Source organism: Camponotus floridanus, unplaced genomic scaffold, assembly GCF_003227725.1.
Source record: "Camponotus floridanus strain SB8 unplaced genomic scaffold, Cflo_v7.5 scaffold127, whole genome shotgun sequence".
In the NCBI taxonomy this organism is placed as follows: domain Eukaryota; kingdom Metazoa; phylum Arthropoda; class Insecta; order Hymenoptera; family Formicidae; genus Camponotus; species Camponotus floridanus.
Window position 1 is genome coordinate 457255 of NW_020229245.1, and position 16280 is coordinate 473534.

At 30.3% G+C, this 16280-nt stretch overlaps 1 protein-coding gene across 1 annotated transcript; it reads right to left on the reverse strand.

The window, feature by feature from the left end:
- Positions 1 to 24: 24 nt before the first annotated feature.
- Positions 25 to 15372, reverse strand: LOC105248375. Its single transcript, XM_025405935.1, has 41 exons — positions 14923 to 15372; positions 14593 to 14732; positions 14296 to 14498; positions 14001 to 14150; positions 13653 to 13923; positions 13442 to 13569; positions 13049 to 13366; positions 12597 to 12727; positions 12399 to 12517; positions 12197 to 12327; positions 11889 to 12094; positions 11552 to 11691; positions 11278 to 11468; positions 10070 to 10222; positions 9675 to 9996; positions 9466 to 9593; positions 9099 to 9377; positions 8641 to 8765; positions 8455 to 8567; positions 8254 to 8384; positions 8010 to 8145; positions 6479 to 6602; positions 6183 to 6322; positions 5878 to 6068; positions 5581 to 5730; positions 5230 to 5503; positions 5013 to 5140; positions 4624 to 4932; positions 4137 to 4347; positions 3935 to 4065; positions 3628 to 3830; positions 3296 to 3435; positions 3008 to 3207; positions 2183 to 2335; positions 1793 to 2105; positions 1579 to 1706; positions 1212 to 1490; positions 772 to 896; positions 587 to 699; positions 386 to 516; positions 25 to 277 (listed from the first exon to the last, which is right to left on the reverse strand). The coding sequence occupies exons 1-41, from the start codon at positions 14991 to 14993 to the stop codon at positions 137 to 139; spliced, it is 7170 nt and encodes a 2389-aa protein (XP_025261720.1). The 5' UTR covers positions 14994 to 15372; the 3' UTR covers positions 25 to 136.
- Positions 15373 to 16280: the final 908 nt, after the last annotated feature.

Here is a 16280-nt window from a genome sequence, read left to right on the forward strand (position 1 = left end):
TTGTATATTTATATTACGTAATATTTTATGTTAAACTATGGTAACTGAAAGTTTACTTTATACGATATGCATAGCATCATTAATGCATGTATAAGAATACGATCTGCAATTTAGCTCGAAACTTATGTCAAAAGAATCATATTCCGAAAGTATTTCCTTTAGCTGCTTTACGCATAAAATTATCCTTTGTACTCGTATCTAACTTAATAAACTCTTCCGATAGTACTACAGCTTCCATGTGACGCAAAGCAAACTGGAAGCAGAATTCTTCAAGTTCCTGTAATTCACATGATATTCGATGATATATTACACGCACATAAATAGATACATTGCAATTAATAAATTCCAACAGTAATATTAATTAACTCCGAACTGTGGTAATTACCTTAGCATTGCATTCGATCGCCTTATTGTAGAAGAAGGCTACATTTGATACAGTGATGATTTTCTTTATTATCTGACTGCAATCTTTTACAAGATTGGTTTCACAGTACATGTCGGCCAATTCCATAAGTTCTGTAATAAAATGTCGTTTTAGTTTCTGAATTGTAAATATGTAATAATTTACGTTTACAACTTTAATTACCTAATGCGTTTTCCGAAGGTAAATCGATTTTGCCGGTATATAAATATTTCAAGAAGGCTTTATAAACGACATAAGAAAATTTCTCTGATACCGTGTACACCGAATCTGATATGCTGTTAAAAAACAATGTTTGTTATTATGTAACCAAAGTTGAGAAATTCTAAATAATTCTTTTCTAAGTTTACCTTTGAATATTTTCAATCCAATCATGTTGAAACATGTTTTTAAAATATTGACAACGAATCTTAAGGATAGCCTTGTGAACATAAATAGGTCGTCCTTCGACTCGTATGGTAAGATCTTTCGTCAACTGAAGAACAAATTATTAAATAATATTAGATTAATATAAAAATTATCATAAAAATAGATAATTTTTCACTTTTAATGTTATAATTCAATATATGACTGCGTTGAGACTAGAAATTTTAATCAACACAATCATTAAAACGATTACAATTTATATTTTCTAGTAGAAAAAGAATTCTAATTCCTTCTTACAAAATCTATAAATCTCTTATATATCTATTCTTTTATACCAACCACATTAAAATAAAAATATGTATTACATATAGCTTTATGCTACATAATAAAAAAAATAATAATACATAATAATAATGAAACATACCGGATCATCAAATATTTCTCCTAAGAATTTCAACATATTTAATACTTCCTCAACATATTTGGAATTATTCATAAATACAATCAATGGCTTGTGCATACATCTCCACGGACTATACGAAAACGCGTCATGAATGTTCGGAAACTTCGTAGGAAATGGGGTACTAAATGTTTTGTAATAAAAGAAACCCCATACAAAGATAATCTTATCATAGCTGACGGCAACGCTCATGTTATTATAAGCAGCGATATCCAAAACCTTTCCCATCTCGGGAACGTTCACCTGTCGATCATATCTTTCCTTATTATTCCTCGTTCTCACTCATCATAGCAATTATTAGAACGTTTTTTATTAATAATCCAGAAATTACCACGGTCGGACCGGAGGATGTGCGGTTGTTTTTTACACCTACTTGTCCATGAAAGTTATCGCCCCAAGCATAGACTTCTCCTTTATTTGTGAGAGCCAACGTATGCCCGACTCCGCAGACCACCTTAACTAAAACGTCAACCTCTCATGAAGATGTTCGAAACTGTAACATTCTTAGAGATCAAATCTCACATATAAATTTTTAAAAAATTTACCTATTTTATTCGAAAGTGTGATAATTTTGCGTGGGTGTACGTAATGTTTTTGCGCTTGGACGATTGAAATTTGGCCGATCTCGTTATTACCCCAACCATATATTTTGTTTTCGTCAGTAACAATTATGTTAAAATTTAAACCACACGCGATATGGACAACTTTCTTCTCCTCCAATTCATGTTTTACCTGCCTGGGCACACTAAAATAAGCTGTGCTTTCGTTATCAACCCGGCTAAAAGTTTTTCTCCAATCAACCAATTTACGTACTACCGAATCAAATTTTTCCCAATTCTTTTTTCCCCAAGCATACACCTAAATAACAAATAATTGTTTAGTTTATGAGAATGATTATTATCGTTATCATTGTGATAGTTTAATCTTTTACTTACCTTTCCATCGCTGGTTAAAACGAGAAGTTGATGATTGCCGCATGCAATATCCACGATACGCTTGTCGCTTAAGTCGGTGACTCGAATAAATGTTGATACATCAGGAATGTTACGAATGAAAATGGTCTTATCCGCGATTTCGCAGAAATAAACCTTTAAAAAATATCATAGCTGTAATACATTTTTTATATTTAATCATATTTTATATTTTGATCTGATTTACTGAATCACATTTAGAATGAAAGCACTACTTGAAAAGACTTGACAAAAAATTCATGATAAAGTTTGATATTATTTTATCCTAAGTACTTTTCAACTTGATAAATTTATATAAATTTATTGGCCATGTTGATACTTGTAAAAGAATTGAAAGTTTTTTCATTTTTAAAATATTATGAAACTAAGTGTGTGTGTGTGTATTGTTTTAATTTTTCAACCATATTGAACGTAAAGAATTAAAAATTGTGCGCTGCAATCTTTACTTTTGTATATCCAGAGATATTTTCAAAATTATTTTTGTATTTCTTCTCTATTAAAATAATAAAAATTACACCATTACAATTTTTCACATATTAATTTTGAAAATGTTTGCAGATTAAAATAAATATTATGGCCAAATATCTATTCTTCTAACCAAAGCAATTTATTTATCTAATATATATTCTTAATTATAATTTATCTATCTTATATTTTATTATGATTTCACACACATGTGTATATATAATAATTTTCATTTTCACCCTAAGAAAAGTTCATGCTTTAGGGATGATATAAAACCTCCTAATATCAATTTTATTCATTCAAGAAATATAAACTCTGACATACCTCTCCCTCTTCTGTAAGCGCCAGGATAAAACTATAACTGTATGCAAAGGTCTTTATGTTTTTTCCACACAATTCTTCTATCTTTTTTAAGGGGACGGCAGTGTGTATGTCACCAGTCTCTGAATACTCCTCTTTATAATCTAAGCTGTAGACATTTTTGTCCAACGTCACAATTATAACTCCATTACCATTACCATTATCTGTTTCAAATTGCCATAGCATAAGGAATAATATCACATAATGAAAAAGACAATACAATGAAAAGAAAAAAAAAGAGATAAATCTTACCATAAACCATAACCATGTGAATTTGTGGGATAAATTCCGGCTTTAACACATGAAAGAACAGCCAACGATTAAGATCTATTGGAATTATCTTTTCCGCTAGAACGCACTGCAAGATTCTCTTCTCATATTTCTGCATCTCTCTATAAATAGTCGACAACTTTCAGTTTAGTTTTGCTTATTCACTTTAATTTGAATTAATTATATCTCATGTCATAGAACGCTTTTTGTTTTCACCTATTATTTAGTCGATATCTGCGATTATGTCGACATCGCTATCGCCCAGCAACAATTAAAATATAAAAAGGAAAAAAAAACAACACCGTCAAACTTACCTTTTTTTAGTTATTATTTCTAAATTTCTCTCTACATTTTGATTCGGGGAAGGGAATGTCGACGATGTGATAGTAACGTCATTTTGTATCGCTCTGTGTATAAACTTAGCCTGAGTACTCCCATCTAATTTAATATAATCTTCCGAATATGCGTTAGCTGTCGTGTGATGCCAAATAAACTGGAAGCAGAACTCTTCGAGTTCCTAAAATTCACATGATATTCAACGATATATTGTACACATGAATAAATATTGCAATTAATAAATTCCAACATTAATAGCGATTAAATCTGAATTGTAGTACTTACCTTAGCATCGTATTCGATCGCTTTATTGTAGAAGAATCCTACATTTGACACAGTGATGGTTTGCTTTATTATCTGACTACAATTTTTTTTAAGATTAGTTTCACAATACATGTCGGCCAATTCCATAAGCTCTGTAATGAAATGTAGCTTCAGTTTCTAAGTTGTAATTTATGATAACTCTAATGTTTACAACCCCAATTACCAAATGCGTTGTCCAAAGGTAAATCGATTGTGCCGCTATACAAGTATTTCAAGAAGGCTTTATAAACGACGTAAGAAAATTTATCCGATATGGTGTATACTGGTGATGAATCCGATATACTGTCGAAAAAACATCGGCAACGAATATTAAGAATATCCTTGTGAACATAAATAGGTTGTCCTTCGACTTGTATGGTAAAATCGCTCGTAAACTGAAGGACAAAAATTATTGAATAATTTAATGAGATTACATTAAATTATTTCCAATTATTTCTTACAAAAATGTACAAATATACTATATTTTTTATATCAACCAACCAAGCTAAAACCTATGTAAATATGTATTTTATATATATTTAATTTTACTATATATATATATATGTGTGTGTGTGTGTGTGTGTGTGTGTGTGTGTGTGTGTGTACATATATATGTATATGTATAAATGTAATGCAAAAAAGTTCATACAAAAAAATAATATGAAACATACCGGATCATCGAATGCTGCTTCTAGGGATTCTAATATATTTAATACTTTCTCAGTATGCTTGTAATTATAATTATTCGTAATTCGCACAGTGTGTACGGAATCATGCACAATTAATGGCTTGTGCATGCATCTCTGCATACTGTGCGCAAACACGTCAAAAACCCTCGAAAACTTCGTGCGAAAAGGTTGGATAATATTTTGATGGAAGTAACCACCCCATACATAGATAGATCTATCATAGCCGACAGCAACGCTAATTTCACCACAGGCATCAACATTCAAAACCTTTCCCATCTGAGGCACGTTCACCTGTTGATTGTATTCATTTCTAGTTCCACTCAGAGGATAGCGATAATTAAAAAGTTTTTTAATTTTTATTCATGAAATACCACGATTGGATCGGAGGACTTTATCTTGTTATTTATGCCCACTTGTCCATAATTGTTACCGCCCCAGGCATAGATCTCTCCTTTATTTGAGAGCGCTAAGGTATGCCAGGATCCGCAGACCATCTTAACTAAAACATCAACAATCTCTCATGAAGATGATCGATATTGTAATATTCCTAGAGGCCAAATCTCGGAAATAAATTTATAAAAAGTTTACCTATTTTATCCGGGAATGTGATAATTTCGCGTGGGTATACGTATTCTCCTTGCGAGTCTATGTTTGAGTGTGGTGAAATCTGCCACTGCTTGTTCCCGCCCCAACCATATAGTTTGTTTTTGTCAGTTATAACCATATTAAATTCTTTACCACACGCGATATGAACAACATTCTTCTTCTCCAATCCATGTTTTACTTGTCTCACATTACCATTAAAAATAGCTGTGTTTCTATTACCATCCTCCATAGAAATATTGTTTCCCCAAGTATACACCTAAATTACAAACAATTGTTTAGCTTATGAGAATAATTCTTATCGTTATCATTGTGATAATTTAATCTTTTGCTTACCTCTCCATCGCTGGTCAAAACGAGAAAATGAAAATCGCCGCATGCAATGTCCACGATACGTTTCTTGCTAAAGCCGGAGACTCGAATAAGTGTGGACTTGACAGGCCATCTCTCAATAAAACTGCATTCATCAAATTCCCAGAAGTAAACCTTTTAAAAATAGTATAATTGTAATAATATATTTTTTTATTCTTTCAATCCCATTTTATATTTAGAATATTACATTTAAGTATGAAAGCACTGCTAAAAAGTTTGATATTATTTCTCCCTTCAAAGAATATGAACTCTTTGATATACCTCTCCCTCTGCTGTAAGTGCCAGGACGAAACTACAGCTGCAAGCAAAAGTCTTTATGTCTTTCCCACACAATTCTTCTATCTTTTTTAAGTGGAAAGCAATATGTATGTCACCAATCTTTGAATACTCATCTTTATTATAATTTGAAATGTAAACATTCTTGTCCTTCGTCACAATTACAGGTCTATTGTCTATTAAAATATTATGATATATATATATATATATATATATATATATATATATATATATACGTAACAATATTATATAGCCAAAAAAACAATACAATAAAAAGTGGTAAATTTTACCATCTACCATAATCATATGGATTTGTCGGATAAATTCCGGCTTTAGGAAATGAAAGAACGGCCAATGTTTAAGATCCATTGGAATTATGTTTTCCGCTAGAAGGCATTGCAAAATTCTCTTTTCATATTTCTGCATATCTCTATAAATAGTTGATAATTTTCAGTTTAATTGTTTATTCACTTTAATTTGAATTAATTATACTTCATGTCATCGGACGCTTTTTGTTTTTTCCTATTATCTTCCCGGCATCTGTGATTATTTCTACATTGTTATTAAAAAGCAAAGCTATACTTACTCTTTTTCGTTAGTTGTTTCTGAATTTCTCTTCTCTATATCTTCCGAGGAACAGAATTTTTTCGATGAAATCGACATGATAGAAAGTGACTTTGTATTGGCAGAAGTTGAAAATACTTTCTCTTCTTCTTATTCTCTCAAACATAAGAGATTCAATATGCATTTATTACTTTCTTCGCCAAAAGATCAAGTCGAAACGCACTCATACGATAATAAAAATAATTGAAAATGAAAAAAAACTACTCCTCTCCACCACGTGTTCTTCACAGTTCCTCTCTTTTCACATGTATTTTAGAGAGATCACGAAGCAGAACATGACGAGAACGTCTCGTTTGACGACGTTTCGATTGACACAGTCAATATATCGACCTGTGCTTAGGGTGACCAGCAACGATTGACCAATCAGAGAGTGTTATTTTGAATTAGAAAATTGACGAGGGTCAATTGGATGCCACCCACGTAGTACAAAAAATACTATTCTTCTTTAGCTGCAAGAGTGAAAGGGGATGTAGAAACACTTATAATCGACGAGGTTTGCTTACTTCTTCGTAAAGATAAAGAATTTTGCATACATGAATATTTTTACACAAATAACGAATAAAATTATGAGCACATGTAAAAATATATATGCAGGAATCAACAGAGAGATATTATTTTAACATGAGAAACGTACGGGCAGAAACGTACATATTTCGCATGCGATTTGTTGCCATATTGAATTGAAAAAATATATATAACATATATGTGTATGTTACTATTAGTATTTATGTACAAATAAAATCCTCTAATTTATTTACTTAATTGCATATATAAATTGACAGAGATTTAAATATATAAAGTTTTAACCAAGATGTAAGTAACCAAGTTCTATCGCGATTATTTATTATTTATATTTATTTACAACCTATACAATTTTGTCTACTCGCAAAAATTTTCTTTGTCACCATCCGATTAAATGAATTACTTTAAATGAAAAAGATGCCAACTAGAGCAACACTGACAAGAACTAGAATGAATCTGTAATTCCTTTTTTTCATTACAACTAATCAATTCTTTAATTATAATTACATATTGCATGTATATAAAAGATCTATATTATATATAAGAATAAAATTATCTATACTGTAAGTGATATTCTTATTGAAATTTTTAATATTATTTTTCCTTGTCTTTTATAATCTCGATGGATTTTAATATTTTTAATAAATCTTCTTTTTTTCACTTTTTGATAAAAGACACTAGTGAGAGAAAAAAAGTTTCTTATGAGAAACAAAATTTCCTATTTTTTTTAATCAAATTTATTATTTAATAATTAAATCTATTTTGTAAATATCTCAATTGATAAATAAAATTGATAGATAAAATTGATAGATAAAATTATATATTTTATATGTATATTACGTAATATTATCTTAAAGTATAAAATGGTAAGTGGAACAATGTTTATTGGACTTGTATAACTTCATTGATGCATGTATAGGAATCTAAAACGATCTGCGATTTAGTTCGAAACTTTTGTCGAAAGAATCATATATCGAAAATATTTCCTTTAGCTACTCTGCGCATAAAATTATCCTTTGTACTCGTATCTAACTTAATAAATTCTTCCGATAGTACTACAGCTTCCACGTGACGCAAAGCAAACTGGAAGCAGAATTCCTCGAGTTCCTGTAATTCACATGATATTCGATGATATATTGTACGCACATAAATAAATACATTGCAATTAATAAATTCTAACAGTAATAATAATTAACTCCAAACTGTGGTAATTACCTTAGCATTGCATTCGATTGCCTTATTGTAGAAGAAGGCTACATTTGACACAGTGATGATTTTCTTTATTATCTGACTGCAATCTTTTATAAGATTGGTTTCACAGTACATGTCGGCCAATTCCATAAGTTCTGTAATGATATGTCGTTTCAGTTTCTGAATTGTAAATTTGTAATTATTTACGGTTACAGTTTCAATTACCTAATGCGTTTTCCGAAGGTAAATCGATTATGCCGGTATATAAATATTTCAAGAAGGCTTTATAAACGACGTAAGAAAATTTATCCGATACGTTGTACACTGAATTTGATATGCTGTCAAAAAACAATGTTTGTCATTATGTAACCAAAGTTGAGAAATTCTAAATAATTCTTTTCTAAAGTTTACCTTTGAATATTTTCAGTCCAATCATGTTGAAACATGTTTTTAAAATACTGACAACGAATCTTAAGGATAGCCTTATGAACATAAATAGGTCGTCCTTCGACTCGTATGGTAAGATCTTTCGTCAACTGAAGAACAAATTATTAAATAATAATATTATAGATTAATATAAATATTATCATAAAAATAGGTAATTTTTTACTTTTAATGTTATAATTCAATATATTTATACCGTATTGAGACCAGAAGTTTTAATCGAAACAATCATTGAAACGATTGCAATTTATATTTTCAATAGAAAAAGAATTATAATTCCTTCTTACAAAATCTATAAATCTATAAATCTCTTATAAATCTCTATTCTTTCATACCAATCACATTAAAATGAAAATATGTATTAGATACAGCTTTATACTACATAATAAAAAAAAATGATAATACATAATAATAATGAAACATACCGGATCATCAAATATTTCTTCTAGGAATTCCAATATATCTAATACTTCTTCAACATATTTGGAACTATTCTTAAATACAATCAATGGCTTGTGCATACATCTCCACATACTATACGAAAACGCGTCATGAATGCTCGAAAACTTCGTAGGAAACGGGATAGTAATTTTTTCGTAATAAAAGTCACCCCACACAAAGATAATCTTATCATAGCTGACGGCAACACTCGTTTCATTATAAGCAGCGATATCCAAAACCTTTCCCATCTCGGGGACGTTCACCTGTCGATCATATCTTTCCTTATTATTCCTCGTTCCACTCCATCATAGCAATTATTAGAAAGTTTTTTATCAATAATCTATAAATTACCATGGTCGGACCGGAGGGTTTGCAATTGTTATTTACGCCCACTTGTCCGTCACTGTTATCGCCCCAAGCATAGACTTCTCCTTTATTTGTAAGCGCCAATGTATGCTGAGATCCACAGGTAAGTTTAACTGAAACGTAATTATGAGGATGTTCGATACTGCAACTTTCTTAAAGATCAAATCTCACATATAAATTTTTAAAAAATTTACCTATTTTATTCGAGAGGGTGATAATTTTGCGTGGATATTCGTAATGTTTTTGTGCCTGGATGATTGAAATCTGGCCGATCTTGTTATTACCCCAACCGTATATTTTGTTTTCGTCAGTAACAACTATGTTGAAATTTAAACCACACGCGATGTGAACAACTTTCTTTTTCTCCAATTCATGTTTCACCTGCCACGGCACACTATTAAAATAAACTATGTTTTCTTGATTATCACTTTCTTCCGAATCACTTTCTTCCGAATCACTTTCTTCCGAATGATATCTTTCAATTTTTTCCCAATTTTTTGTTCCCCAAGCATACACCTAAATAACATACAATTGTTTAGTTTATGAGATTATCATTGTTATTATTGTGATAATTTAATCTTTTGCTTACTTCTCCATCGCTGGTCAAAACAAGAAGTTGATAATTTCCACATCCAATGTCCACGATATACTTGTCGCTTAAGCCAGCGACTCGAATAAATGTTGATACATCAGGAATGTAACAATTGAAAATGGCTTTTTCCATGATATGGCAGAGATAAACCTTTCAAAAATAGCATAAATGTAATACATTTTTTATATTTAATCATATTTTATATTTTGATCTAATTTACTGAATCACATTTAGAATATTTAAGTATGAAAGCACTACTTGAAAAGACTTGGCAAAAAATTCATGATAAAGTTTGATATTGTTTCATCCTAAGTACTATTCAACATGATAAATTTATACAAATTCATTGAACATGTTGATACATATAAAAGAATTCAAAGTTTTCTCCCACTTTTAAAATATTATGAAACTAAGTGTGTATGTGTGTAATGCTTTCATTTTTACAACCATATTGAAGAATTAAAAGTAAAGACTTAAAAATTATGTGCTGCAATATCAGTTTTTATATGTCCATTATAGATATTTAAAATTTTTTTTGTATTTTTTATCTTATTAAGAACATAAAAAAATTATATCATTACAATCTCTCATATTTTAATTTTAAAAATTCAATATTTGCATATTGAAATAAAAATTCAATATTTGCATATTGAAATAAATATTGTTACGCCTCTGATGTCCGTGTTCATCGGGACGGCGCCGATTAACAAGAACATCTGGTTGTCAAGAAGTTGTTGACAGCGTCTGTCATTCGAGTCTGGAGCCAGCTGTCAAGCTGTGCGATCGCGTATTTGTATCGAGCCGATCCGTGTTATTATTATTGTGTGTTAACGTTCTGTGGTTATGCTTCTGTGTTCTGTATTGTACATTAAAGTTCTTAGTTGCTTTTAAAAGTGTTTATTTATTTAGCGCGTCTCGCGAGCGGCTGAACTCTTTAACGTGCCTTCATATCTATCGAAACCCTCGCCGCGGGCGTAACAATATTATGACCAAATATCTTCTTCTAATTCAAAGCAATTTATTTATTTAAGATGTATTCTTAATTATAATTTATCTACTTATATTTTATTATGATTTCACACACATGCGTATATATAATAATTTTCATCTTTACTTACACCCTAAAAAAAGTTCATGCTTTAGGGATGATATAAAATCTCCTAATATCAATTTTATTTATTCAAGGAATATAAATTTTGACATACCTCTCCCTCTTCTGTAAGTGCCAGGATAAACTTATAACTATGTGCAAAGGTCTTTATGTTTTTTCCATGCAATTCTTTTATCTCTTTTAAAAATTGAGCAGTGAGTGTGTCACCACTCTTCAAATACTCTTTATAATCTAAGCTGTAGACATTCTTGTACTTCGTCACAATTATAACCCCTTTACCATTATCTGTTTCAAATTGCCATGGCATAAGGAATAATATCACATAATGAAAAAGACAAAAAGAATAAAAAAAAACGGATAAATCTTACGATACACCATAACCATGTAAATTTGTGGGATAAATTCCGGCTTTAGCACATGAAAAAACAGCCAACGTTTAAGATCTATTGGAATTATCTTTTCCGCTAGAACGCACTGCAAGAATCTTTTCTCATCTTTCAGCATCTCTCTATAAATAGTTGATAACTTTCGGTTTAGTTTTGCTTATTAATTTTAATTTGAATTAATTATACCTCATGTCATCGAACGCTTTTTGTTTTCACCTTTTACATATTTAGTCGATATCTGCGATTATTTCGACATCGCTATCGCCCAGCAGCAATTAAAATATAAAAAGGAAGAGAAAAACAATACCGTCAAACTTACGTTTTTTTAGTTGTTATTTCTAAATTTCTCTCCTCTACATTTTGATTCGGGGAAGAGAATGTCGACGATGTGATAGTAACGTCATTTTGTATCGCTCTGTGTATAAACTTAGCCTGAGTACTCATATCTAATTTATTATCATCTTCCGATAATCTCTTATCTGTCTTGTGATGCAAAGCAAACTGGGAGCAGAACTCCTCGAGTTCCTAAAATTCATATGATATTCAACGATCGAACGCATATATAAATATATTACAATTAATGAACTCCAACATTAATAGCGATTAACTATGAATTGTAATACTTACTTTAGCATTATACGCGATCGCTTTATTATACAAGAATTCTACATTTGACACAGTGACGGTTTGCTTTATTATCTGACTGCAATCTTTTTTAAGATTGGTTTCACAATACATCTCGGCGAATTCCATAAGCTCTGTAATAAAATGGCGATTCAGTTTCTGAACTGTAATTTATGATAACTCTAATGTTTACAACCCCAATTACCTAATGCGTTGTCCAAAGGTAAATCGATTGTGCCAGTATACAAATATTTCAAGAAGGCTTTATAAACGACGTAAGAAAATTTATCCGATATGGTGTATACTGGTAATGAATCCGATGTACTATCAAAAAACAACATTGTAATAATCAAAGTTGAACAATTATCAATAAAAAAACCAGTTTCCTTTTTTAAATAATTACCTTTGAACATCTTCAGCCCAATCATGGTGAAACATGTTTCTGAAAAAAAAGTGCTGGGAACGAATATTAATAATAACCTTGTGAACGTAAATAGGTTGTCCTTCGACTTGTATGATAAAATCACTGGTCAACTAAAAGACAAAAATTATTGAATAATTTAATAAAATTACATTAAATTATTTCCAATTATTTCTTACAAAGATCTACAAATATCTATATTCTTTTATACCAATCAACCAATCTAAAACCTATGTAAATATGTTTCATATATATTTAATTTTACTATATATGTATATGTGTATATATGTATATGTGTACTATATGTGTATTACTATATATATATATATATATATATATATATGAGTATATATATATATATATATATATATATATATATATATGTATATATGCAATGCAAAAAAGTACATACAGAAAAATAATATGAAACATACCGGATCATCAAATGCTGCTTCTAGGGATTCTAATATATTTAATACTTCTTCAGTATACTTATAATTATAATTATTCGTAATTCGCATAGTGTGTACGGAATTATGCACAATTAATGGCTTGTGCACTCGTTTCCAGTAATTGTACGTAAAACCCAACACGTCAAAAACCCTCGAAAACTTCGTGCGAAAAGGTTGGATAATATTTTGATGGAAGTTGTATTGACCCCATATATAGATAGATCTATCATAGCCGACCGCAATGCTAATATTACTATAGGCCTCAACATTCAAAATCTTTCCCATCTGAGGTACGTTCACCTGTTGATTGTATTCATTTCTAGTTCAGCGAATGGAGATTATTAAAAAGTTTTTTAATTTTCATTCATGAATTACCAGTATCGGATCGGAGGACTTTATCCTGTTATTTACGCCCACTTGTCCACAATCGTTATTGCCCCAGGCATAGATATTTCCTTTATTTGTAAGTGCCAACGTATGCTGGTCTCCGCAGACTAATTTAACTAAAACGTCATTCTCACGAAGATATTCGACACTATAACATTCTTACAGATAAAGTCTTAGAAATAAATTTTTAAAAATTTACCTATTTTATCCGAGAATGTGATAATTTTGCGTGGATATACGTATTCTTCTTGCAAGTGTGTGTTTGAGTGTGTTGAAATTTGCCTCTTCTTGTTGCTGCCCCAACTATATAGTTTGTTTTTGTCAGTTATAACCATATTAAATTTTGTACCACACGCGATATGAACAACATTATTCTTCTCCAATCCATGTTTTACTTGTCTCACACTACCATCAAAATTAGCAATGTTTCTAATATCGTGCGCATAAATATTGTCTTCCCAAGCATATACCTAAATTACGAACAATTGTTTAGCTTATGAGAATGATTCTTATCGTTATCATTGTGATAATTTAATCTTTTGCTTACCTCTCCATCGCTGGTCAAAACGAGAAAATGTAATTCGCCGCATGCAATGTCCACGATACGTTTCTTGCTAAAGCCGGAGACTCGAATAGGTTTGTACTTGATAGGCCGTCTCTCAATAAAATTCCATTCATCAAATTTCCAGTAGTAAACCTTTTAAAAATAGTATAGTTGTAATATATTTTTTTGATTCTTTGAATCTCATTTTATATTTAGAATGTTACATTTAAGTATAAAAGCACTGCTAAAAAATTTGATATTATTTCTCCCTTCAAAAAATATGAACTCTTTGATATACCTCTCCCTCTGCTGTAAGTGCCAGGACGAAACTCCAGCTGCAAGCAAAAGTCTTTATGTTTTTCCCACACAATTCTTCTATCTTTTCTAAGTGGAAAGCATTATGTATGTCACCAATCTTTGAATGCTCATCTTTATTATGATTTAAATTGTAAACATTCTTGTCCTTCGTCACAATTATATATATAGCTTCTGTAGAACAACCTTCAAAATATTAATATATATAATATATATAAAACATATAAATAACAATATTACATAGCCAAAAGGACAATATAATGAAAAATGGTAATTTTACCATATAGCATAACCATGTGAATTTCTGGAATAAATTCCGGCTTTAGCAGATGAAAGAACGGCCAATGTTTAAGATCCATTGGAATTATCTTTCCCGCTAGAAGGCATTGCAAAATTTTCTTCTCATATTTCTGCATCTCTCTATAAATAGTTGATAATTTTAATTCAGTTTAATTGCTTATTTACTTTAATTTGAATTAATTATACTTCATGTCATCGGACGCTTTTTGTTTTTTCCTATTATCTTGCCGGCATCTGTGATTATTTCGACATTGTTATTGCCCAGCAGTAACTTTTATGAAAAGGACGAAAAAAGCAAAGCTATACTTACTCTTTTTCGTTAGTTATTTCTGAATTTCTCTTCTCTTCCGAGGAACAGAATTTTTTCGATGAAATCGACATGATAGAAAGTGTCTTTGTGTCTTTGTGTTGGCAGAAGTTGAAAATGCTTTATCTTCTTCTTATTCTCTCAAACATAACACATTCGACATGCATTTATTACTTTCTTTGCCAAAAGATCAAGTCGAAACGCACTCATGCACTACGATAATAAAAATAATTGAAAATGGATTAAAAACTACTCCTCTCCACCACGTGTTCTTCACAGTCCCTATCTTTTCAAATGCATTTTAGATCACGACGCAGAAACATGGCAAGCACGTTTCGTTTGACCACGTTTCGATTGACCACAGTCAATATATCGACCTGTGCTTAGGGTGACCAGCAACGATTGACCAATCAGAGAGTGTTATTTTGAATTAGAAAATTGACGAGGGTCAATTGGATGCCACCTACGTAGTACAAAAAATGCTATTCTTCTTTAGCTGCAAGAGTGAAAGAGGATGTAGAAACACTTATAATCGACGAGGTTTGCTTACTTCTTCGTAAAGATAAAGAATTTTGCATAAATGAATATTTTTACACAAATAACGAATAAAATTATGAGCACATGTAAAAATATATATGCAGGAATCAACAGAGAGATATTATTTCAACATGAGAAACGTATGGGCAGAAACGTACATATTTCGCATGCGATTTGTTGCCATATTGAATTGAAAAAATATATATAACATATATGTGTATGTTACTATTAGTATTTATGTACGAATAAAATCCTCTAATTTATTTACTTAATTGCATATATAAATTGACAGAGATTTAAATATATACAGTTTTAACCAAGATGAAAGTAACCAAGTTCTATCGCGATTATTTATTATTTATTTACAACCTATACAATTTTGTCTACTCGCAAAAATTTTCTTTGTCACCATTCGATTAAATGAATTACTTTAAATGAAAAAGATGCCAACTAGAGTGACACTGACAAGAACTAGAATAAATCTGTAATTCCTTCTTTTCATTACAACTAATCAATTCTTTAATTATAATTTCATATTGCATGTATATAAAAGATGTATATTATATATAAGAATAAAATTGTCTATATGTAAATCTATATGTAAATATTCTTATTGAAATTTTTAATATTATTTTTCCCTGTCTTTTATAATCTCGATGGATTTTAATATGTTTAATGATTCTTCTTTTTTTCACTTTTTGATAAAAGACACTAGTAAGAGAAAAAAAATTTCTTATAAGAAACAAAATTTCCTATTTTTTTTAATCAAATTTATTATTTAATAATTAAATCTATTTTGTAAATATCTCAATTGATAAATAAAG